The sequence below is a fragment of the Kalmanozyma brasiliensis genome (assembly GCF_000497045.1).
Source record: "Kalmanozyma brasiliensis GHG001 unplaced genomic scaffold PSEUBRA_SCAF3, whole genome shotgun sequence".
NCBI lineage: Eukaryota > Fungi > Basidiomycota > Ustilaginomycetes > Ustilaginales > Kalmanozyma > Kalmanozyma brasiliensis.
Window position 1 is genome coordinate 2108757 of NW_015961970.1, and position 23701 is coordinate 2132457.

General features: G+C 58.2%; 8 protein-coding genes across 8 annotated transcripts; 5 read left to right on the forward strand and 3 right to left on the reverse strand.

Annotated features, from left to right (window-relative positions):
- Window positions 1–676: 676 nt before the first annotated feature.
- PSEUBRA_004635 (Ima1, N-terminal domain protein) lies at window positions 677–2119 on the forward strand (the record flags this gene model as incomplete). Its single annotated transcript, XM_016438171.2, has 1 exon — window positions 677–2119. One exon carries the CDS (start codon window positions 677–679, stop codon window positions 2117–2119), a length of 1443 nt encoding a protein of 480 aa, XP_016291704.2.
- Window positions 2120–2797: 678 nt separating this feature from the next.
- Window positions 2798–4925, forward strand: PSEUBRA_004636 (Fumarate lyase, N-terminal; the record flags this gene model as incomplete). The annotated part of the gene is made up of 2 exons (XM_016438163.1): window positions 2798–2833; window positions 3423–4925. 2 exons carry the CDS (start codon window positions 2798–2800, stop codon window positions 4923–4925), a joined length of 1539 nt encoding a protein of 512 aa, XP_016291705.1.
- A 132-nt stretch (window positions 4926–5057) lies between these two features.
- Window positions 5058–6497, reverse strand: PSEUBRA_004637 (GTP binding domain protein; the record flags this gene model as incomplete). Its single annotated transcript, XM_016438189.2, has 1 exon — window positions 5058–6497. One exon carries the CDS (start codon window positions 6495–6497, stop codon window positions 5058–5060), a length of 1440 nt encoding a protein of 479 aa, XP_016291706.2.
- A 630-nt stretch (window positions 6498–7127) lies between these two features.
- PSEUBRA_004638 (Acyltransferase ChoActase/COT/CPT) lies at window positions 7128–8957 on the reverse strand (the record flags this gene model as incomplete). Its single annotated transcript, XM_016438188.1, has 1 exon — window positions 7128–8957. One exon carries the CDS (start codon window positions 8955–8957, stop codon window positions 7128–7130), a length of 1830 nt encoding a protein of 609 aa, XP_016291707.1.
- A 3169-nt stretch (window positions 8958–12126) lies between these two features.
- PSEUBRA_004639 (Acyl carrier protein-like protein) lies at window positions 12127–16923 on the forward strand (the record flags this gene model as incomplete). The annotated part of the gene is made up of 1 exon (XM_016438156.1): window positions 12127–16923. One exon carries the CDS (start codon window positions 12127–12129, stop codon window positions 16921–16923), a length of 4797 nt encoding a protein of 1598 aa, XP_016291708.1.
- Window positions 16924–18028: 1105 nt separating this feature from the next.
- On the forward strand, window positions 18029–21296 carry PSEUBRA_004640 (Peptidase M1, membrane alanine aminopeptidase, N-terminal; the record flags this gene model as incomplete). Its single annotated transcript, XM_016438165.2, has 2 exons — window positions 18029–18193; window positions 18414–21296. 2 exons carry the CDS (start codon window positions 18029–18031, stop codon window positions 21294–21296), a joined length of 3048 nt encoding a protein of 1015 aa, XP_016291709.2.
- A 574-nt stretch (window positions 21297–21870) lies between these two features.
- On the forward strand, window positions 21871–22402 carry PSEUBRA_004641 (uncharacterized protein; the record flags this gene model as incomplete). The annotated part of the gene is made up of 2 exons (XM_059465345.1): window positions 21871–22233; window positions 22304–22402. The coding sequence occupies 2 exons, from the start codon at window positions 21871–21873 to the stop codon at window positions 22400–22402; spliced, it is 462 nt and encodes a 153-aa protein (XP_059321538.1).
- A 420-nt stretch (window positions 22403–22822) lies between these two features.
- On the reverse strand, window positions 22823–23334 carry PSEUBRA_004642 (uncharacterized protein; the record flags this gene model as incomplete). Its single annotated transcript, XM_059465346.1, has 2 exons — window positions 22823–23160; window positions 23238–23334. 2 exons carry the CDS (start codon window positions 23332–23334, stop codon window positions 22823–22825), a joined length of 435 nt encoding a protein of 144 aa, XP_059321539.1.
- Between the last annotated feature and the right edge of the window lie 367 nt (window positions 23335–23701).

The window sequence follows — 23701 nt, forward strand, 5'->3', positions numbered from 1 at the left end:
GAAAGCTGAGTCGGTCAAAAATCTTGAAGTTGGACCCTGAACTGCCAAAAGGCGAGTGCAGATCCACGCAGCTGAGCTTTGATTTCAAATGCACAACACTTCTCTCTCAGACCCAATCACTCAACAACCACCATCGCATCCAGGCAGGCCGCGAGACAACCACATGTCACTGCGCTCGTAGAGCGGCGGGCTATCAGCTCTCATGTGGAAGCTGCTGCCGTGGTCCGGCAGAGGAGCATCCGGCTACCCACAGCGCGAGTGCTTCTTCTGCTGCACCACCAGCACCATCCTTCCCCCTTACAAGCCAGACAGACTATCGAGAGACGCGAGCCAAGCACATACTGCCCAATCGCCATCCAGTACAGCATCCTCAAGTACTTCAGCCATATCGACCGGCACTATCACCAACTGGTTCTGCTCGAGCTGTCACTGCCAGAATGTCGCCAACGAAGACGGCACCCCCGTCGAGCAGTACACTCGGCCGATGTGGGATGAAGCATGGAACCGCGACCGAAGCCAACTGATGCGACACACACGGCCGCAAGCATCGATTCCGGCGAAAGGATCACTTGTGTCTTCTTCTGTTCGTTCCGCCTTTTCCTCCCAAGTCATCGCCAAGAATGGCACCTTCACTTTCTGCCACACATGTCAGACAAATCAGGTTCTCACCCTCAACATGCTCGCAGACTACCTACCAAGCGAAGACGATCCAGAATACCAGCAAAAGCTTAGCCTCCTGTCCGAATACGAAGCTTCACTAGCTTCACGATACCCGCCGGTCTGCTCGGACTGTGCACCCAAAGTGCAGGAGAGGATCGCAGAGCGCGACCAGTTTGCGCGCAGTTGGAGCCTTGGGAGATGGTTAGACCTCAAGAAGAAGGCGTCCAAACTCGATCTCGCGGATGACGGCCATCCCGCATTGTCAGCCTTGAAGACGTCACCTGCGCACATGGCTGCAGGCTCGCATGCTCAGTCGCACGCGCAGCAGAATTTTTCGCCCAGGGGACGTCTCAGGCTAGACAAAGGGTCCCCGTCTGCCATGGCTCTGTTCGCGATTGTCAACCTCTGTATTTGGGCTAGCTACACGACCGCAGCGTTGTGGCCTGATCACGCTGTAGCCAAAATGCAGGACGTGATTGCCCGACTTCGGACAGAATCAGCCTGGTCGCTCGCATCCATAGCAACCTTCTTTCTTCTGTCGAGGCTGTTCATCGAGACCAGCCAGATGGAGCCACTCAAGCGCTCAATCGACCATGCCAGAGCACGTCAGATCCGCGTAGAGGCAAAAGGCTCGGGGCTCTGGAGGGCGACACAAGGCGTCGTACTTGTGCTGCGCCTCGCGATGCTTCTGTCGATGGTCTTGACGACCTTTTTTCGAGGCCGGCTCACGGAGCTGTTGGCGTGGATCGAAGTTACCTCGGGACAAAGTCGAGACGAGCTAATGCAGCTCGTCACGCTGACGTTGCTTATCAGCGAAGTTGGTCTGACAATGCTAGCCGCTGCGAAGCTTGGTGTGCGAGACCCGACTCCTCTTCAGCTCGTCTCGCGACCCATCTTGGCCGACGAGCATCCCGCAAAGCTGGCGAGACCGGACGGACATCCTCTGCTGACCAGTCTCAGCTTGGATGATCGCGCTACTCTATCGTCCTCGACGTTCAGCCGCTTGGACGGTCAAGGAATATCTATCGGCTCCGCTCAAGACGATGATGTCAACGCCAGGATATCCCCGCCTCAACGCGACGCAGACGGTGACGCCATCATGGAAGACGCTGCGACGTATTCAGCTCGACGAGCGTCCACGTCTTCGGAGGACGACTGGAACCGAGGTTCGCCGCAAATTCCTCCAGCATCCCTTCCAGCATGGGGCAGTCAGTGGCCACTCACAATGAAACCGAAGTCAAACAATGCAGCATCCTCTGCATCTACAGACAACAAGCCTCGACAAGCTTCGACCTACACCGATTTCCAGCTGGGCCCGCAGCGATTCTGGGAGCCACAAAAGCCGACTGGGCTCGAGGACGTCTTTGGTCGCGCAGTATCCCTTGACGATCGACCGCAACAAGATGCAGCAGAGCTCAAAGATGATGCCAAGTGGTCCAAGTGGCTCGGCTTCTCTTGACGATGTGGTGTTCGTCACCACCGACGACGCCCAAATATGTCGTTCAGTCTTGCATCTAATGAAGATCTTACACACCAGCAAAACCCGCTAATCGATGAGCCGGCTCGGCACGAGTGGAGGTTTGATCCTGCAATTTTTCCAGCGGGATTAGCGAGGTCCTCGGAAGGTCACGGATCGGATGAGTTTTTTGAGCGAGCCAGAACGATTTGCGCCGAGACTTCCGATATGACGGCGACGGTCAGAGTCGGTCTTGGATGCTATGGATGCGCACGAAGGAATCTCGTCGAGTGCGATGCTGTGCGTGTCACGAACCAGTTCCAAGCCAGATGCGCAGAGTCTACCGGACATGAGAATTCAGCGTCTGGACTCTCATGTTACTCGAGGCCTCGAGAAAAGAAGGTACTGCTCAGAGGCACCGTCGTGCACAGACAGGGAGCGGAAAGGTTACTGGAGGAGGCAGTCGTGAGGGTGGGATGTATGAGATGCATGACGTTTCACGGGAGAGGTGTGTGTGTTGAAGAGCGGATGTGAGTGCAACAAGAGGCCGGTCACCAAAAAAAGTTGCGGTGAGCGCTGCTCTTTTCTTCCGATTGGCCGTGGATCTCGCATCTTTCCATCCTTCCATCCTCATCCCTCTCTCACCCCATTACAACGATCCGCCATCTCATCCTCATCACAATGGTTGCTCGATCTGTCGCTCTTCGCTCTCTCAGGGTATGTCCCACGCTCGCAACGATTCTTGGACCCAGTAGCAGCAGCAGTCTATCAGTATCAGCGACAACAGAAGAGACGGTCTAGAGGGCGGAATGCGATTCAGGAAGGAAATTTGGCTTCTGGAACGGGTGACACGGCCCAAAAATTTCAAGCGAGGTCGAGATCGCACGCTGCTGCCCGATTTCAACAGTCACAGGTGGAGCCTGGTCAAGGCGCAGCACGTTCGGCTTCGGTCCCACCAGGCAACGCAGCAATCGCCTTGGTTTCGAGTGCTGCCGCCCATTCGATGCATCTGTCTCAATGCGGGCACACCAAGCTTGACACTGTGTTGACCGGGACAGCCTCCACTCGGAAAGATGCGGGGTTGCATAAAGACCGCCGGGAGAAACTGGAAAAGTGATGCTTCTGGTCAGCCAGCAGTAGACAACGTTGGCCCGTTCGCTCCATTGTGCTTATAAGCTCGGCTGAATCTGCTGTCCGTCCTTCAACTGTCGATACTGCTTGCTTTCTTCCTCATCGCCGCCATCATCATCGCTTCTTCCTTCTGGTTGCGCTGACACTTTGACCTTTCCTCCATTCATTCCATCAGGCCTCTGCTCGAGTCGTCCCACGTCTCGCTGTCCCCTCGGCTGCCCCCACCGTCACCCGAGCATTCGCCTCTTCCGCCTACATCATGGAGCAGGGCAAGTTCCGATCCGAGAAGGACACCTTCGGTCCTCTTCAGGTCCCCGCCGACCGATACTGGGGTGCCCAGACCCAGCGATCCCTCCAGAACTTTGACATTGGTGGACCTCAAGAGCGCATGCCCGAGCCCCTCATCGAGGCTTTCGGAGTCCTCAAGAAGGCTGCTGCCACCGTCAACAAGTCGTTCGGTCTCGACCCCAAGGTCTCCGACGCCATCTGCCAGGCTGCCGACGAGGTCATCGCCGGCAAGCTCCACAGCCATTTCCCTCTCGTCGTCTTCCAGACCGGTTCGGGCACCCAGACCAACATGAACGTCAATGAGGTCATCAGCAACCGTGCCATCGAGATCCTCGGCGGTGAGCTGGGCAGCAAGAAGCCCGTTCACCCCAACGACCACGTCAACATGAGCCAGTCGTCCAACGACACCTTCCCCACCGCCATGCACGTCGCTTCCGTCACCCAGATTACCAAGTCGCTCATCCCGGCGCTCGAGGAGCTTCGCGCTGCTCTCGACAAGAAGCGTGCCGAGTTTGACGACATTATCAAGATCGGCCGCACCCACTTGCAGGACGCTACGCCGCTGACGCTCGGTCAGGAGTTCTCGGGCTACGTCAAGCAGGTCGAGAACGGCATCGAGCGCGTGAAGGCTGTCATCCCGCGTCTGTCGCAGCTCGCCCAGGGCGGTACAGCCGTCGGCACCGGTCTCAACACCTACATCGGTTTCGACAAGAAGGTTGCTGCCGAAATCTCCAACATCACGGGCCTGGCTTTCGAGACGGCGGAGAACAAGTTCGAAGCGCTCGCGGCGCACGATGCGATTGTCGAGGCGAGCGGCGCGCTCAACACGATCGCCGTGTCGTTCATGAAGATCGCTAACGACATCCGCTACCTCGGTTCGGGACCTCGTTGTGGTCTCGGCGAGCTGAGCCTGCCGGAGAACGAGCCGGGATCGAGCATCATGCCCGGCAAGGTGAACCCGACGCAGTGCGAGGCGCTCACCATGGTCGCCGCTCAGGTCATGGGCAACAACACCACCATCAGCGTCGCAGGCTCCTACGGCCAGTTTGAACTCAACGTCTTCAAACCCGTTCTCGTCAAGAATCTCCTCCAGAGCATCCGGCTGCTCGCTGACGGCGCAAGGAGCTTCACCAAGAACTGCGTCGTCGGCATCGAGGCTAACAGAGACACGATTAACAAGATCCTCAATGAGAGTCTGATGCTGGCTACGATCCTCAACAGCCATTTGGGTTACGATAATGTTGCGGCGGCCGCCAAGAAGGCGCACAAGGAGGGAACCAAGTTGGTGGATGCGACTGTGGCGCTCGGGTTGATGACCGAGGAGGAGTTCAAGAAGATTGTTAGGCCCGAGTTTATGTTGGGTCCCACCGAGTACAAGGGCAAGAACTGAGCGGCGAGTCAGAGAACTCGCATCTGTTGCTCGTCGCTGTTAGTATTGCTTTCAAAATGACACACCATCACATAGCGTTGCGGTCTGTGGGAGAGGAGATGGCTGTGATTGATGTGCGTGTTATGCTGGGTTTTACTTTGCCTTCTTCCCGGGGTTTCTGGGAGGGGGTCGTTTGGAAACAATCCTCTTCTTACCCACCGCCACACCTTTGTCCATCAGTTTCCTCTTGCGTGCCAGGACATCCTCTTTCTTCTGCATCTTCCTCACCTGTGTCCTACTCTCGCCACCTCCCTCCTCGTCTCTCACCCGCATCGCCCCGCTCAGCAAGCCCGCATCGACCCTCTCGCCGCGAAGGAAGCTCATCACCTTCTGTCGAATCTCCCCCGCGTCGGTGGTGTTGAGATCCAGCTCGGTGTTGGAGTCCAGCTTGCCGAGCCGCCAGTGTTGCAGCATGAACGTCGCTGCTGCGTCGAGGTCGCGGATGTTACCCTTGCGGAGCGAGCCGGGCGCTTTACCGGCTAGGTGCCAGAGGAGTTCGACGATCGAATTCGTCCGCCCGAGTGGGTCGGTGCATGTGGCCAGAAAGTCGGCGGGTGGGATGGGGAGGTTGTGGATGTAACTCGGCAGTTCCTCTCCTGTCGAAGAAGAGGGACGAAGGTTGAGACGATACAGCAGGTAGTCGGCAAGCATCTGAACGTCGAACAGCGACTCCTTGATGCCTGCTGTGATGGCCAATTTCAGTCCGCGTTCCGCACCGTCGCTGCCGTGACCCAGAAAAGGGACCATGACACCGGGCGTATCGTACACGTAGATGGGTGGGTCTTTCGGTCCCTCCTCCTCGCTAGGGGTGATGGTGAAGCTTCCCTCCTCTTCTTCCTCTTTGAACCTCGACCGTCTTCCCAATGTCCGCGGTTCAGGCTCGACCTTGGTCGGTCCAGCCTTACTAATCCTCACCGTCCCCGTCAACTTCCTTGTCCATCCCGGCGTAGGAGCTGTACTCGCCGCTTTCCCCTTCCCCACCCCGACCCTGCGCAAACCATTCAACAAACTGCTCTTACCCACATTCGGCATGCCGAGGATCAACAACCTCACTCCCTCTTCCGGCGTGGGTGTGTGCCTGAAAGCGCCGCTGAGGCCCTTTTTCGCGCGCTTCTCCTGTCGCTCGCTCCGTTCGCGTGGTGCGAAGCCAGGAGTGTCCGCTATAGCCTTCGCCCTGCTATTGACCCAGGAGAGCACACGACGAATGTCCGAATCCACCCGAGTGTCGATGAACAGCACGTGGGTGTGCGGGTCGGCCTCTCGCATGGCCGCCAGCACCGCCTCCTGCACAGAGGGGGAGATGAGATCCCGCTTGAGGTAGAGGACCAGTCGACGGGTGCGCCAGGATGCGTCGGCACCGGAATCGGATGAAGACGGGTCGAGGCTGTCATTCGCCGTCGGTGCACGGCGGAGGAGGGACTCGAACACCGGGTTGATGGAGGTAAGGGGAAGACGAGCGTCGCGGGCCTCGATGACGAGAGGTGGCGGATAGCGCGCGAGGAGGGAGGGCATCGAGCGGACTGCGCGGGCCATGTGGCCGGCGTACCATGAGGGGGTGGTGGTGGGCAGGGGGAAGGTGGGGCGTGGGGTGAAGGTGGATGAGTGTGCATCCCTCGAGATCGGTGTTGGGTCTGGTTGAGATGACGGTCCGGCTACGACTGATGATGCGGTATCGAGAGGGCTGTGAGGTGGTGTTGTTGATGTGTATGGGCGGCTGGCTGTCGATCGTATTGGTGGTATTGACGTTGGTGTTACCGCAGCATGACGACACAGCTCCACGCCGAGGGACACAACACTCCGCCTGGTGCAGCTAGAGGCCGCTCGTGCACCGCATCGCAGCATCTTCGTTCGATACTACGGCTGCTCAGCAGGTTGTCGATGAGGACGCAGGCTGGACGTCTTGCAAGCGCCACATGGGTCGTGTGAGGACGTCAACCATGGTCATCAAGAAGAACTCAGCTTAGACCCTGAACGCGTCGGCAAATTTTTGGGCGCATCTTCTCCACTTCAGCAAAAGGGCCGCCTGAAAAGGGGTGCACAAAAAGCGTTCACAACCTTTCCAACAACGCTCGGCACAGCACAGCTCTCTTCCTCTCAAGGCTTTGATGTCTCGAAACCGTCTATTGTAGTGACACAAGCTGTTTGAATGTACATATATCCGTCTTAGGCCTTGGCCTTGGGGGCATCGTTCTGCAACCTGAGGTGCAGATCGCGCAGCTCGACCGCGGCCTCGTTGATGTAGTGTCGCAGGTCGGAGCTTCCCAGCTTGAGACTAGTGAGCGTAAAGGTGAGGCTGTTCTCCTTGATGGCGTACGCGCAACCGAATCCCTCGGGGACGACCTCGCCGAAGCCCCAGCAGCTGAAGACCTCACTGGAGATCTGCGAAGTGGAAAGCTTCCACGTGGAGCTAGCAGCGAATGCCTGGTCCTCGTAGATCGCCGGCACCTTCTCTCCTTCCTTGAGGAGCTTCTTGAGACCGAACAGGTGACGGTCGACACCGCGACCGTCGGCAGCAGCGGTGGCGTAGGTCAAATGCTGCTTGACAGCTGCTTGGAACTTCTCGTACCTCTCCGCGTCCGACGCAGAGTGCGAGTCCATCGCCTCGCAGAAGGCCTTCGACTCGGCGCTCGACGAACGGATAACCTCGGTCCGGCCCCACTTGAACTTGCGCGTCTGCGCCGACTCGTAGGTGGCACACGGCTTGCCAAACATGCGGAAGTACGCCAGCTGGATCACCATCTGCACCCACGCATCCGGAGAGCACTTGAACTTCTTGATCGCCCCCTTACCGTAACCCTGGAAGTCGAGCACGCTGAGATCGTGGCGACCCATCAGGCTGTCAAAGTCCGAAATGGCCTCCGAGATCTTACCCTCGACGGTTGCATCCGTCTTGAACTGGATCTGCCTGGGAGCGGGCAGGTCGGTGCGGTTGGAGCTGCCGAGGTCGATCTTACCCGCCGAGAGCGCCTGAAGGGCAAAGTCGTTGAGACGCAACGTAGGGGTTCCGTCCATCATCGAGTGCTCGCCCATGTAGCCCGACTTGCCGTTGGCGAAGGCGATGATCTGCTGCTTGTCGTAGAAACGGTTCTTGCCGTCACCGCACCAGAGACCCCATGCGGTGGACTCGATGCTGTGCGGCGCGGTCTCGTCGAGGCAGACGACGATGACGGAGCTGTCGATGCGTTCAAGGGCCTCCTGGTTGCCGGGGAGGGAAGCGAGGGCCTTGCGCGAATCGGTCCACTTGTCGCGGTTGTTCGAGGAGAGCGCTCCGATGGGTTGCGGGGCGGGCTTGCTCGAAGCAGAGTCCGAGAGGATCTCCTGGAGCTGTGACTCGATCTCAGCCTCGCTCAGCTCTTGGCCGTTGTGGACGAGGTCGAACTCGTAAAAGTGACCGTTGCGGAGCACGACGAGGTGGTTGTTGGCCTGCCAGTCGTACTTGACCGCCGTGTCCGAGGGCTTTTCGGGGATGCGGTTGGCGTTGAACATCCACTTGTAGGAGCGCATGCAGAGGGGCCCAGCCTTGCCCTTCTCCGGTGCCAGCTGCTCGGTCTCGAGCAACTTGCGGAAGGCGAGGAACGCCTTGAGCAGACCCGCAGCGCGCTTGGGACCGGTGCGACGCGTGCGGTCGTCCTTGTGAGCGTAAAAGTAGCTCACGTAGGGCACCACGGGATCGCGGTAGGCCATGTAGGCCGCATCGTTCCACCACTCGCTCAGCCAGCTCTCGCGGCCTTCCTTGTTGGCTCGGTCCTCGAGACGCTGCTGCAGCGTCTGGACGAGCTTGGAGTCTTCGCCAGAGAGAGCGGACTGGACGGCAGCCTCGGTCTTGGCGAGCGATTCCTTGGTCTGGTGCGGCAGGGTCGACTTGAGGTACTTCTTGAGCGTCTCTTCGAGCGCGGGGACGGGGAGATGAGGCATGGCACTCTGACCCTCGTACATGGGCCCATTGCCGACACCACCGCTCTTTGTGGAGTCGGAGGAGTAGCGGGACGTCATGGTGAAGGTGCGAGCAAGAGGTTTAGTGGACGAGGCGATTCGTGAGACGGACGATCGGGCTTGCAAACGACCCAAGCCGATGAGTGTCATATGGAGAAAGCAGCCGCTATCGTTGGAAACGGAGAGCAGCAAACGGCGAGCCTGGGTCGAAGCTTGACGTTGACTTGAGAGTGCGATGCGAGGGTGCAAAGCTTGCGTTGATGCGGAGGACGAATGGGGACGAGTGTGGAGTGGATGGAAGATATGAGAAAGGGAGGAGAAGAAGAAGAAGAAGCGTGTAGCTCAAAAGAGGCGAACAATAGCCCCGTCTCCGGTCAATTGGGGCCGGTGGTTGCGAAGGCCGTGTGAGTGAGTGATTTGGCCCAGACAACTTCCATATCGGTGACGCACAAATTTGATTTGCCTGTCCCACAGTCACACGTCTCCACAAAAAGATCGAGGCGAGTTGCGTCTGAAAATCGCTCCCTCTCTTTCCCCAGCCAGCCAGGCACACGCGAGCAAGCCGGCATCTGTTCAAACCGAACACACCCGACAAGTCCGTCTCAACAGCCAGCCTTCACAAGCAGCTTCGCTCTTTGACATTTTGGCGCTCCGCACTTGCTGTTTGGGGCAGCATCGCTCTCCGCTTCAGCTTCTTGCTTGTGTGTCATGGCCTCGAAGCAACATAGGTGTCGAGCTGAGATCGATCAAACGGGATAGCCAGCAAGCTCAACATTGTGGGACTCAAAGTCTATTCGTGAACCGGGAGCGATGGCCCACGCTCTGTACGACACCGGTCAACTTGAATCTTGCTGAACCGGCCAAGGCGGGGAATCGACCGGTGCATTGGGCCGAGTGACTTGGCGGCGAGCAGTTGTGAGTTTCTCTGAAGAAGGAAGCCGACTTCTCTCTGTCTGATTCTCGGGAAGAACAGCGCACACGGCCGATCTCACGCGAGAAGGCTTACTGCAATCGTGCGGAAGGGAGTAAGGTCGAATTCTCGGGAGGAGTATGTTAGACTTGTGCATGTGTGATCTTGAACGCGATCGCGAACTTGTGCCTTCCGATCGGAGACAACCTGAGCGGCGCGCTCCATGCATCCGAGACCATGCTGCACCGTCTTGCCAATCAGAAGACGCTTCGGCTAATCCTCGTTTCTCGACAGGTCACTCTTTGGATGTGACTGACACAGTTCACGGCGAACATCGGACATGCGGGCGTGGTGCAGCGACCGACTGAACCAAGCCGGTCGGCAGGATCGTTCAGGTCGCCAGTTCGGCGCCATGTCCGCTACTAGCTCGCTTAACGTATGGTGAAGCGCGTGGGTCGAGCCCTCCCACGGAAACGAGCAGCCGCTGGTTGTCACACGCTCTCAGACTGCAGTTGACTGTGATCGATCGACAAGAGGGGCTCTCATCGCTCTGTCCTTGCAGGCGACAAGTCGGTTTCAAGCCGATCTAGCCTTGCTTCAGTGTCGCGTGTGTGCGTGTATCAGGCCCTCCAATAGCCTTTGAACATGCTCAACATCTGCCTCTGACGCAACGAAGCGAATGTCGTGGTACTCTAAGGCGATCTCAGCACAGAGTCCGACGGAAGGCGCCACGAAGATCCAGTCCCCATGTGATCCATTGTGCAGTGTACGGGAGCCTGCCTGCTTTACTGCCTTCAAGATGAAGCTCGGCAATCATGCCCACCAGGGACCACAGTAGGGACCAGCTCCATGATCTCTCTCTACCCCTGACGTTCGGACCGCGCCTGATGATGCAAAGCCAGCATTTGGCTCCGCTGTGTCTGCTAAGGCGTAGCCGACTCGTCTGACCACAGTCAAAAAGGAATGCCGGGACGGGAGGGAGAAAAAAGGGACCGCGCGACAGCCCACGCACGCTGCACAGCGGCTCGGGGATGTCGAACCGACTTTGACACGTCGAGTCCATCCCTTTGGCTCATGCGCTCTCGAACCTCGTCAAAGGCAAATGCAAACACTGCGCTCGCCCATAAGCAGGCTTCGAGGGCACTCAGGACGATTCAAGTTCGTTCCGACCCCCTTCAATGGCTCGTGCCTTTTCTCACGTCGCGTCGGAGAGTTTGCGATCCACCCGGAATGCACGGCATCTTGATCCTCTTGTCCGCCTTTGATCAGACAATAGAGCAAGCAGCAGCGGCACTTTGCGGCTTTGATGCGTGAACCTTGCAGCTTCTCGTTTGCTCACCTCTGCTCTATTGCAACAGCTAGCTTTGATCACGCTGAGTGCGAGACGAAGCACAAGGGCGAGCGAAACAATGGACCAGCTCAACGGGAGATTGGCTCGCCAAAAGCCACGCCGAAGATCATTTTGAGGGAAACAGGGACCGAGCACCTGGGCAGTGTGTTGTTCGCAGATGTGCAACGCGATGGATGCTTCAGGGGCAGTCAGCCAGCCGTCAAAACGCCGCTAGCATGCCGCCCCTCAGGACAACAGCGGCAGAGTAGCTCGGCGTTGGCAAGGCGAATGTCAAAAAAGATTTAAGAAAAATTGTAGTTTCAGGAATTTTTGACACACGCACAGCACACCGCAAAATTACGAGGTCCAGCGCAGCCAAGCAGCAGTACGCGACCGAGCCCCGGCTTGGCTGACTTATTGCTGTGCAGCACACTTCGGCGGCGCGGCCAGCAAAGCCTCGTCGAAAGTCACACTGCGACAGTCTGCCGAAGCTCACTCACTCCGTTGGCGCATCCTCGCTCCTTCATCTTTCTCGAGCTCCCATTGTCACGACCCTCTTGGTCCTTCTCATCCTTCATCCTCCGTACAGCATAGACTCTGACTGTCTACAGCTACAGTCTCGATCCGCAATTGCTGGCTCAGTTGCATTGCTATTCGATTCGGATTCGGAGACGCCATCGGAACGCGCGCTTCACACGCTTCCACCGACTCACCATCACCACCATCACCTGACTCGTCGGCTGATCCGACCTCGACACTCACGGTCGCAATCCACTTCGGAGCTGACATTACGATCCGATTACTCGGATGACCATCTGAGCCATCTAAACCGCAGCTTCGGGCCGTTTCCGTCTACCATCGACTCATCGTCGCAACTCTTTGGGCCCTGTCGACCGAGCGTCCTCGCCAACAGTGTGTCAGCACCCGCCTAACCTCGAACGTCTCTGTCTTTCCGATCACACGCTCACTCGAGCTAGGGCTGGCCCAGCATGAGTGCAGATTTCCCTCTTGGCTTCTTGTATAGCCTCCCACCCAGGCCCAAGACCAAATCGCTGGGTGATCACATCGCAGAACACGTCACCGACAATGGCAGAATATCCACCCTCATCGACTGTCTTCCTTCCACATCCAATCCTGCCCTCTGGTCGCCCGATCTCTCCCGTCCACCACTAGAGCACCGCCACATCAAGTCGTTCGTCACCAACTTCATCCTACCATGCTCTCCCAGCCGCGCACCCTTGGGTCCCAACGACCGCGTCATGATGGCGCTCCCAACGGGTCCCGAGAACGCGTTGGCGCTTCTCTCCGTTGCCGCATATCACACCTGTGCTCCCGTGAACGCGAGCTGTACCGCCGGCGAGCTGCGCGACGATGCTGTCCGTCTGCGGGCCCGTGCCGTTGTCACCACCAGAGACGCGGTAGAGCGCTTGGGTCTGCACGCCTTGCGCGATCAAGACGACATGGAGATCATCTTTGTCGACCCGCGCTCTTCGGGACCCGCTGGTCTTTTCGATATGGCTCTCCTCGGCGAAAACACGATCGCGTCTACTGCTGGCCGTCGACCTTCTGCACCGCATGGACTCGAACACCAGAGTCTCGTGCTCCACACCTCCGGTACCTCGGGCAAGAAGAAGGTCGTCCCCTACTCGCTGCGTCATCTCATTATCGGTACATGCTGTGTCGTCTACTCGTGGGATCTGCGCCCAGAGAGCGTCAACATGAACATGATGCCCCTCTTCCACGTCGGTGGTATCGTTCGAAATCTGTGGTCGCCCGTCTTTTCAGCAGGAAGCGCCATCATGTGCGCTGGTTTCGACGCCAACGCTTGGTGGCCCCTCGCAAAGCAGCTCGGTGCCACTTGGTACTACGCAGCGCCCACCATGCACCACGCCATTCTCGCGTCCAAGCCTGAAGGCATCGATGCATCAAGGGAGACCAACATCAAGATGATCGCCAACGCCGCAGGTGGTCTCTTGCCCTCGCTCGCCATCCAGCTCAAGGAGACTTTCATCGGTTGCGCTGTGCTGCCTTCGTACGGAATGACTGAGTGCATGCCCATCGCCTCGCCCCCCACCAATTACCAGCTCGACCGCCCAGGCTGTTCTGGTGTCGCCTGCGGTCCCGATCTTTCCATTCGAGACCCCTTCGACAAGGAGCGCGAACTTCCTGTGGGCCAGACCGGTGCCGTTTCGGTGCGAGGTCTGCCCACCTTCTCGGGCTACGAAGTATCAGCAGATCCATTCGAGCCGCTCGATACCTCGGCCTTCTCGAGCGAAGGCTGGTTCGACTCCGGTGACATGGGCCACATGGACGCCGACGGATACCTCTACATCACGGGTCGATCCAAGGAGATCATCAACAAGGGTGGTGAAGTTGTGTCCCCCTTCGAGGTCGAGGAGGCCATCACACAGGCCTGCTCGGATCGCGTAAAGCAGTGCCTGGCATTCTCGATCGAACACAACGTGCTGCAAGAAACCATCGGTGTCGTCGTTGTCCCTGTTCCCAACCAACCCCGTGTCGGTCTTGCCGAACTCCACAACATGCTGCGATCCCACTTGCATCCTTCCAAATGGCCATTCGCAGCCGTTTACATGGACGACGTTCCCAAGAACCAAGCAGGAAAGCCACTCCGCATCAAGCTCGGCACCCGTCTCGGCATCGGACCGCTGTCGGACGATGTCCCACCGCTACAGCGTCACTTTGAAGCCAAAGCACCAGGCAAAGAGGTGCCGCTTTCGGAGCCCATCCCTTGCAACCTTGTCAGCGTCGATGTACGAGCCGTCGAGAGGGCCTGCTACCGCATTCCAGGCATCATCGAAGCCGCCGTTCGTCAGCGCCGCGATGGCTCGCCAGAAGCTTTCATCCAGGTCGAGGAGGACGCTGACTACGATGCAGCTGACATTGACCGAGCTCTTGCACAAGTGCTCCACGGCTACGTGGTGCCCAACCCTCTTCACGTCTTCCGACAACCCTTGGCCAAGAACCACGGTCAGATCGACTTTGATACCATGGAAGCCGAAGTGCGAAGGCAGAACGCTTCGAGCATGACTCGAACCGCCTTGATTGTCCGTGACATCATCGCTCGTCTGCTCGACACCGAGGCTGGCTCCATCACAGCCGAGTCCGACTTCTTCCTTCTCGGAGGTAACAGTCTCTTGCTCGGTCGACTCGTCCACCTCATCCGCAAAGAGACCGGTGTCTCGCTCGAAGTATCGACGCTGTTCATCAACTCGACCATAGCAGGCATCGCCGACCTTGTGGATGATGAGCAAGGCGATATCGAGGAAGAGGAGGACGACTTCTACGATGGCTACGACGACAAGGGCGCCCTCGGAGCATCCTATGCAGCACACCGCTACGACGAGGACGAGGATGTGGCCTTCCAGAGCCACGGCTACAAGCCACGCAGCCAGACACATCCCTGGGTCATCTTCATCCAGGCGATTCCCTTCCTCTTCTTCTATCCTTTCAAGGCTGCCTGGACGTGGACCGTCATCTTGCACGGTCTCGCGTTCTCTGCCTTCTACATCCGCGACATCTTCTGGGAGCGTGTCGGCGCTCTGCTGGCCTCGATCGTCGTTGCGCGATTGACGAGTCGTATCATCTGTCCTATCACTGCCATCGCCTTCAAGTGGCTTGTCATTGGCCGGTACCGTCCTGGCAAATATCCGATGTGGTGCAACTACCATCTTCGATGGTGGATCGTCAACCAGTCGCTGAAGACTGCCGGTAAAGGTCTTTTCGCCATGACGCCTGGTCTGCAAAAGACCTACTACCGCCTGCTCGGAATGTCGATCGGATCGGATGTCAAGATCGACCAGTTCGCCAAGATTGCTGAACACGACCTGATCACCATCCACGACGGTGCCCGGATCGACAAGTGCCTCGTCCGAGGATTCTGTGTCGAGCGCGACGGCTACTTCCGACTCGAGCCCATCATTGTCGGTCGCGACTGTGTGGTCAACACCTTTACCCAGATCTCGCCCGGTGCTAGGCTGGCCGACGGTACGGTGTGGGGTCCCCAGTCCTCTTCGCACGAGGAGCCGTCGTCGGATGCCTACGCTGCCTATAACCGCAACAATGCTCCTCAGCCCCACTGGGCGCTGATGGTGCTGATCGGCTGGCCCATCATCTTCCTCGTTCGTTTCGCCTGCTACGTGCCGTGGTTTGCATCGCTGTTCATGCTCCTTTCGCAGCCATTCGCCTTCGACCACCACGACAGTGTCAAAGGTGTCATTGCTTGGTTCGCCTACCCGCGTCGGATCGGCTGGCATTACGTCGCTCGAGTTGTGCGAAATGGTATGCCGCCGCTCATCAACTTGGCCCTCGGTATCCTTGTCAAACGCATGCTCGGCCTCAACAAGGAGGGCTCGATGCGCAACGCCACGCAGTACGCGCTCTTCCGTCGATGGATGAACCAGCAGCTGCTCTCGCAGCCGCGAGTGCGTCGCGCCCTCGCCATTCTGGGTACTCACTACGAGATGACCTCGGTCATCTTCCGTGCGATGGGCGCACGTGTCGGCAAGCGCGTCTACTGGCCAGGCTCGAGCATCTACTGCCCTGACCCTGAGCTTCTCGAGATCGGTGACGATGTGGTGTTCGGCTCGCGTTCGGAAGTGTTCACCTCGGACAGCATCGGCTGGGCGCGCGTTCGTGTGGGACGAGGTGCCATGATTGCGGATCGAGTCGTGCTGCTCCCAGGAACCATCATCGGCAAGCAGTGTGTCATGGGCTCTGGTGCCTTGGCCCGACGAAACGGTCACTACGAGGAAGGCAGTGTGTGGATGGGTTCAAAGCACGGAGAAGCCGTCAGCTTCGGCAAGGCCGTCCCCGAGAAGAGCGAGACTGGCCTTTCGTCCGACGCCAGCGAAGAGACCATTACTCCCTTCGGACGCGCTTTCTACAAGCGACAGGCCAACTTCTTTGTCTTCCCGTACCTCATGTTGGTGGTCATCAACGTGGGCATGACCATCTTCTCCTCGGCGTACTGGGCGACCGCTGCTGTCGGCACGGTGCTCGTGCTCAACCTGCTACGAAAGCACTTCGAGTATTCGTCGATTGGCTTCCTGTTTGACGACCACTGGTACCGGCCCGGCCTGATCTACGCCGTGATTGCCATCCTGTTCGTCGTCATCCTGACGATCCAGGCCATCCTGGCTTTCGCTTGGACGATTGCCACGAAATGGGCCGTGATTGGCCGACGTCGCGAAGGCCGCTACGACTGGGACAAGTCGTCGTACTGTCAACGCTGGCAGCTTCATCTCACGTTGCAAAAGCTCCTCGGACGCGGATTCGGCGGTCACATCTACGGCAACATCTCTGGTACGGCGTTTGCAGTGTGGTACTTGCGAGCGCTGGGTGCCAAGATCGGCAAGGATTGCGCCATCTGGGCTGGTGGCAAGCCATCGCTGCAGCTGACCGAGCCGGAGCTCGTGTCGATGGGCGATCGCGTCAGCATTGACGACTGCTCGGTGGTGGCGCACATCAACTCGCGAGGTCGATTCAGCCTGAACAAGCTGCGCATTGGGGACGGATGCGCGATGCGAACAGGCAGTCGACTGCTTTCAGGTGCTAGCATGGAACCTCGCTCGATGCTGCTCGAGCACACGCTTGTAGCATCAGGAGAGATTGCCGAAGCAGGCGCCGTGTACGCCGGCTGGCCCGCTCGTCAGCTGCGAGTGCGCAAGGCGCATCGTAACGGGGGCATTCACGGCGAGATGTCGGCTGGCAGCAGCACAACCAACCTCCATCAACAAGCACCGCCTCCCGGCTACTTTGGACAATGAGCTATCGTAGACCTTCCGTTGCCACTTTTCATTCACTGCATTGCATCTTGATATCTCGCGCATCTCAACCACTCGACACGATCATTTCACATATAGGCGTTGCATTCGTTGCGCCGATCGAACTCCTCTTTTCTCGGTCCAGTTCTTCCAAGATCCAATTGCATCGCTTTGTTCTCACACACTAGCATGTCGTGCTTTGGCGTGCTAGCGTGCTTCCCCATATCAATGAACAATCTCTCGTTATCCTCATCACCAAGACTGAATGTGGACTGTGAAACGGTGAGGGTGCTGCGGTCTCCGCCTCAGCCAGAACGGAGATGACATTCAGCTGAATCTCGAGCTGTCTGCCTGCATAGCCGCTGACAGTCGCTTTCGCGCTGTGTTCTTCGTGGTCGCCACGCCTGATCGGCAGCGCGGCTTTGCATTGCGGAGCAGATCCTGCCGTTCGAAGCGTTAGACCGGCGAAGGCGCAGATGCAGGAACCGCTTCGACGGCATCTATGGTGCACGCTGAGGATTGGATCGGGCGACCTCGCCCCGAGGCGGTCAAGAAGGTCTGCCTGCCCGCGGAGGAAGAAAAATTGACTTTGAACAACACTTGCTGCTCAACTGCCTGAGTCGCGTGAGGAGGGTCCAAAACAACTTCGCCTTCTGCTGCCGCCTTTTTTGACTGAGCTTTTTGCAAGCCAGCTTGCCGGTTTGGGCAGCTTCCACCGCCGGAAGGATGTCTTCCGCCTGTCCCTCACAGCCTGAGCCTCAAGCGGAGCGACAAAAGCGTCGTCAGCGTCGTCAAAAAGTGTTGCGCATTCGTGAACATCTGTCCTTCTTGCCATCATCATCTCTGCCTTCCACGCCAAGCATTCACTTCGAAAGCGTCGTTGATCGTCGTCTTGCATCCCAGAAGAAGCTAGGAGAGCGCGCACGGTTCGTCAGCTTTTCTTCTTGTCGAGCGATCGCGTCGATTTTCTGGTAACGCTTAATTTCGGTTGTGTGCGTAAGTTGGCTGCTCCAGCCTCGCTTTGCTTGATGGACCCGCCGCTGACATGAAGATCTGCGCTGCTTTTGACTTTGTATGCTGCATCCCTCCCACCATCAACGGTTGACAGATGAAACCGTCCTCGCTCCTTTCACTTTCCGCCGTCCGAGCCTATCCAGCTTCGCACTTCACTCGCCCAGCTCTCCGGTCCATTCCCGCCAAGACCGCCACCGTTTCTTCCCTCAGGAGCAGCAACGCGCTTCAACGTCCCCTCGTCTCGAGCGATCCCACAAAGGTATGCATCTTTCCCAAATCATCTGGATGAGGTAGACGTTGTCGACAAACCTTGTTTGCCAACCCGCCATCTCCTTCTCAGCCTTGGTGTGATGCCGCCGCCGCCGCCCGTTTCGCTCTCCTTCAAAAAAGCTCATCTTCTTCTCGTCTCTTGCTTTCTTGCTGCCATCCTTGCGATCCTCTGGCCTTTCCGAACCCATTCGGTATCTACCACCTGGCAGTCGCTTCAATCAGCAGCTTGCTCAACTTTCTTCATCCGAACTCACGCAACTTGTTCGCTAGCCGAGCCCGCTTTCGCCCCGGTCTCTTCCGCCATGACCGACGCTTCCGACGCATCCAAATGGTTCCGCCTGCCTCGCAGTGTGGTCCCCACCCACTACGATATCACCCTCAAGTCTGATCTTGAAGCCCTTCAGTTCTCGGGAACTGCTACCATCGACCTTGATGTTCTCGAGGACACGGACTCGATCGTCTTTAACGCTGCTGCCAAGCTTCACCTCAGCAAGTCGCTCGTGCTCAGCCAGGCGCTCAAGACCGACAACAAGAGCATCGTCGCCCTTGATGTGGACACTAAGCACGAACGCGCTACCGCCAAGCTTCCCAACGCTCTGCCCAAGGGCTCCAAGGCACAGCTTGTCGTCGCTTTCGCCAGCGACATTGACAGCAGCATGATGGGCTACTACCGTTCCACCTGGGAGCACGAGGGCAAGAAGGGCTACTACGCTCTCACCCAGTTCGAGCCTACTGCTGCTCGACGTGCTATCCCCACGTGGGACGAGCCCAACCTCAAAGCCACCTACACCTTCCGAATGATCCACCGAAAGGACACCACCGCGCTCGCCAACATGAACGTCGTCAGCTCCAAGGACATCTCGCAGGTTGAGCAGGACAAGCTTCTCCGCGCTTCCGAGCTCGGTCTGGACCAGGCTTCGCTCAGCGCCGGAAAGACCGAGGGCAAGACGGAAGGCAAGACCGAAGTCTCCAGCACCGCTTCCAACGACTGGACGCTCACCGAATTTGCCACCACTCCCAAGGTCTCGACCTACCTGGTGGCATGGGCCAACGGTCCCTTTGTTCACCTCGAGAGCAGCTACACCAGTCCTCTCACCGGCAAGGTCATTCCCATGAAGGTCTACACCACCCCCGAATACATTCACCAGGCTCAGTACGCTCTCGACGTCAAAATAAAGGTCTTGCCCGAGTACGAGCGCGTTTTCGATGTTGCCTATCCCTTGCCCAAGCTCGACACGCTCGTTGCTTCCGATTTCGATGCCGGCGCCATGGAGAACTGGGGTCTGATCACGGGTCGTACCTCGGTCTACCTTTACGACCCCGAGAAGTCCGGCCTCCAGGGCCAGAAGCGAACCGCCGGTGTTCAGTCGCACGAGGTCGCTCATCAGTGGTTCGGTAACATTGCCACGCTCGACTGGTGGGACAACCTCTGGCTCAACGAGGCTTTCGCCACGCTTATGGGCGAGGTCGTTATTCTGGACCGATGCTTCCCCGAGTGGGAGTCCGCTTCCGAGTTCATCAATGTCCACCTGGACCGAGCTCTCGACCTCGACGGCAAGCGATCCAGTCACCCCATCGAGGTGCCTCTGCAGGGTGAGAATGTCGAGGACGCCATCAACCAGGTGTTCGACGCCATCTCGTACTCCAAGGGCGCCAGTGTGCTCCGCATGCTTTCCAACATGATTGGCGAAGATGTGTTCCTCAAGGGTGTGTCGATCTACCTCAAGAAGCACCTCTACTCGAACGCTGTCACCAAGGATCTCTGGAACGGCATCAGCGAGTCGTCGGGTCGCGACATTGCTTCCATCATGGCCAACTGGATCTTGAAGCAGGGTTTCCCTGTCCTCACTGTCACCGAGGAGGCGGACGGTCTGCGCATCAAGCAGAACCGTTTCCTCTCGACGGGTGACCCGACCCCTCAGGAGGACGAGACGCTCTGGTACGTGCCTCTCATGCTCAAGACGGTCGGTGCCGACGGCAAGGTGTCGGTCGATCGCGAGGCATTCCTCAACAGCGAGCGTGAGGTCAAGCTTCCGCTTGCCAACGCCAAGGACACCACCTACAAGCTCAACGCCGAGACCATCGGTGTCTACCGCGTGGCCTACTCGCCCGAGCGTCTCGCCAAGCTCGGTGAGGAGGCTGCCAAGACCAACTCGGGCTTCTCGCTTGAGGACCGTGTCGGTTTGGTCTCGGACGCCTTCACTCTCGCTTCCGCTGGCTACGGCAAGACCTCGGGCGGTCTCTCGCTGCTCAAGGCGCTGCGAAACGACCCCACCTACCTGGTCAACTCGGCGTCGTCGCTCAACATTGGCACGCTCAGCAGTGCCTGGTGGGAGCAGGACGCCAAGGTGCAGACGGCCATCAAGAAGCTGCGTGCCGACATCTTTGGTCCTACGGCCAAGAAGCTCGGCTTCGAATTCGGCGCCAACGATTCGCCCGACCTCAAGCAGCTTCGTGCCGTCGCCATCGCCGCCGCTGCCAACGGTGAGGACGAATGGACGCTCTCCGAGATCAAGAAGCGTTTCGACGCGTACATTGCTACGGGCGACGAGAGCCAGATCCACCCGGATCTGCTGCGCACCGTCTTCACGCGTGCCGTCAAGTACGGTGGCGAGAAGGAGTACGAAGCCGTCCTCGCGATCTACAGGAAGCCGCAGACGCCGACGCACAAGATCGCCTCGATGCTCGCCCTGGGCGAGGCGTCGGACGAGAAGCTGCTCGAGCGCACCGTCGACTTCCTCTACGGCGGCGAGGTCAAGGAGCAGGACTTTATGTACTTCTTCGCCGCTCTCTCCGGCAACCCCAAGGGCAGGAGGATCATCTGGGAGGCCACCAAGACCAGGTGGGACGTGCTCTCCAAGCGCTTCGCCGGCAACTTTTCGCTCAGCCGCTTGATCGAGTACTCGTTCAGCGCGTTTAGCAGTGAGAAGGACGCCCAGGACGTGGAGAACTTCTTCAAGGACAAGGACACGGCCAAGTTCAGCATGGGCCTCAGCCAAGGGCTGGATGCGGTTAGGGCGAAGGCCAGGTGGGTCGAGCGCGACGCAAAGGACGTCGAGGAGTGGTTGCGCGCCAACGGTTACCTTGCTTAGACCAGGGATGTAGAATTGGTTGAAGTGAAACATAATGAAGAGATCGTGTTACACATGTTGTGGATGATGGTGTGGGTTGATGAGGCTAAGGGTCTCACATGAGGACCTGCATAGCGATAAAACGACGAGATGATCGGATGAAGAGGGGGTCGACGGTGTGGGAGGTGTTGCCACGCAGGGGTGTGGCGACAACAGGACCCACCCAGCCGTGTGATGGCGACTGTGCAGACGGGCTTCGTTCGGAGACGACGTCCGGAAGCCACCTACGCTTCATCACACGGAGAGACTGATGAGGCAGGGCAGGCAATTGTGGTGGGTTGTAGCTCGAGATGAATGGCAGAGGTGGCATGGCGACTGCCGTGCTGTTGTGCTGCAAGAACTCGCGCTGGTGTGATACAGAGGCGCTGTGCTGGCGCGGACGGCCGTCTCAACAACGAAGGGCACGAGTCAGGGTAGGTCACAGAGGTACGACACACGCATATAAACGGTCGCCTCTCGTCGACATCCCCCGTCTCCTCTCCACAGCATTTCTACCCTCTTTCGCCCCCCAATCCACCTCTGACATTCCATCAAGATGTTCAAACCTACTCTTCTTCTCCTCACGCTCCTTCTGGCCCTCGTCTCCACCTCCTTTGTTTCAGCGGGCCACCTCGTGCCGGACATCGGCACCTCTCGCTCGCACCCTGCCTATCCGTTTCCTCGCGAACCGCTCTTCGCCTGCGTCATCCGATCTGCATCCTGCCGAAGCACCTCGAACTACCTCTCGCTGCACTACGACCCTGCACTTTACCTCAAGACGTGTCACCACGAGGGAGGCGTCAAAGGCTTCTTCCACCGCCTCCTGCCGTTTGGTCGCAACGGCGGTGTCTTTACCAACACCTTCTGGGTCGAGGGCTCCGGGATTAGGGTCAATTGGACCCCTCGCGGCGTTCAGGAGGTAAGCACAAGCGTCACATAAATAAAGGGGGCAAGATTGACTGACAGATGTTTCGTGTGAGATCGTGCAGACGCTCGAGGATGGCATCAACCTCAAGACCAGATGCAACGCCCATGTGACGTGCGCTAGAGCTGAAGACGTCGATCGAAAGTGCTTCCCCAAGAACTAGACGTCAAACCCACGATAGCCTAGCCACGAGCCACTGCCCAATCATGCCTCTCTTTGTCGCTAGAACTCGTCCGCACATACCTTGAATCATCTCTGTCCTTACTCGAGACTGATGTGTGCAGCTGTGTGATCGAGAGTGGCTGCAGACCGAGCTGTGGAAGATTGATGTGCCCTGTGCTGCTGTGCTTCGACGACATAGAAAAACTTCGTGGACGATCTGCATCACGCCAGGTTCACGAGGAGGGTTGCAGCATGTCTCTTTGCTTAGAGCGTGCCGGCGCTCAGATGGCTATCACCGACAGTCTGCTTTGCACTCGACCGTGCCTGCGTGGGAGGACTCATGGGTGGAGAGCGATCGCATTACCAGGAAGCATGCTGTCGCCAGGCAAAAGGTGCATATCGAGAAAGCAGGATTCCCGGACTATCCTCCTTCATTCGACCTCACACTTCCGTGCACGATCTTCTCTTCCTCACCGCCAGGGGGCTTCTGCAGTCCAGGTCCCATCCCAAACGTCGTACACTTCTCCTCATCCCAACAGCGCACCCTTCCCTCGCCTACATGAGGCTTGATGTATCGCTCCAGCCAATAGGCGTCCAGCGTCCTAGCGTCGATATCAAACAGCTGCTGCTTCAGAGGGCTATCCGCGCTAATGGAGACGAGGGCCAACTGGGTGGGAAGCGAGGTAGGCGGGCAGGGGGAGAAGTGGATGCCCTTTTCGGGTGAGGTCAGGTCTCCCAGTGGGAAGGTTGATGGAAGGGCTGTGATGGCAAAGACGAAGGAGGGGGTGAGTGATGAGCAGGATCGGAGGAGTGAGAGGCGAAAGCAGGGAACTTACAGCAGACTGCGATGGTGTCGGGCTGAGGCGCGACTGCAGCGCCCGAGACCACGGTGTGGAGGCTGAAGAGAACGGCGAAAAAGACCGGGGTCTGCATGGTGGTCGGTGATGGTTGACGCTTTCGAGGAGAGGCTGGTGAAGGGATTGATGGACTGTGTTACGGGCGCTGCTTTTATCGTCCTTGCTGCATCGAGCGGGTGTGCACCAAGATCACAAGGCAGCAGAGACGAGATGAAGTTTTGTTGTCGGCCTTATCGTCAACATTGTGGCGGGCTGATTTGGGCGATGCTGGGCGTGATGCTGAGAGCATTCGGCGACAATGACCATTGATATCCGTGGGAACAGCCCCACCTAGCCCTCGGTGAAACTTTCGTTCCAGCACAATTGTTCTCACGCCGTCACTCGAAGGGTTCCGACGGGTGCATTTCCAGCGACACCGACATGTGACGACGCTGTTGTATCTC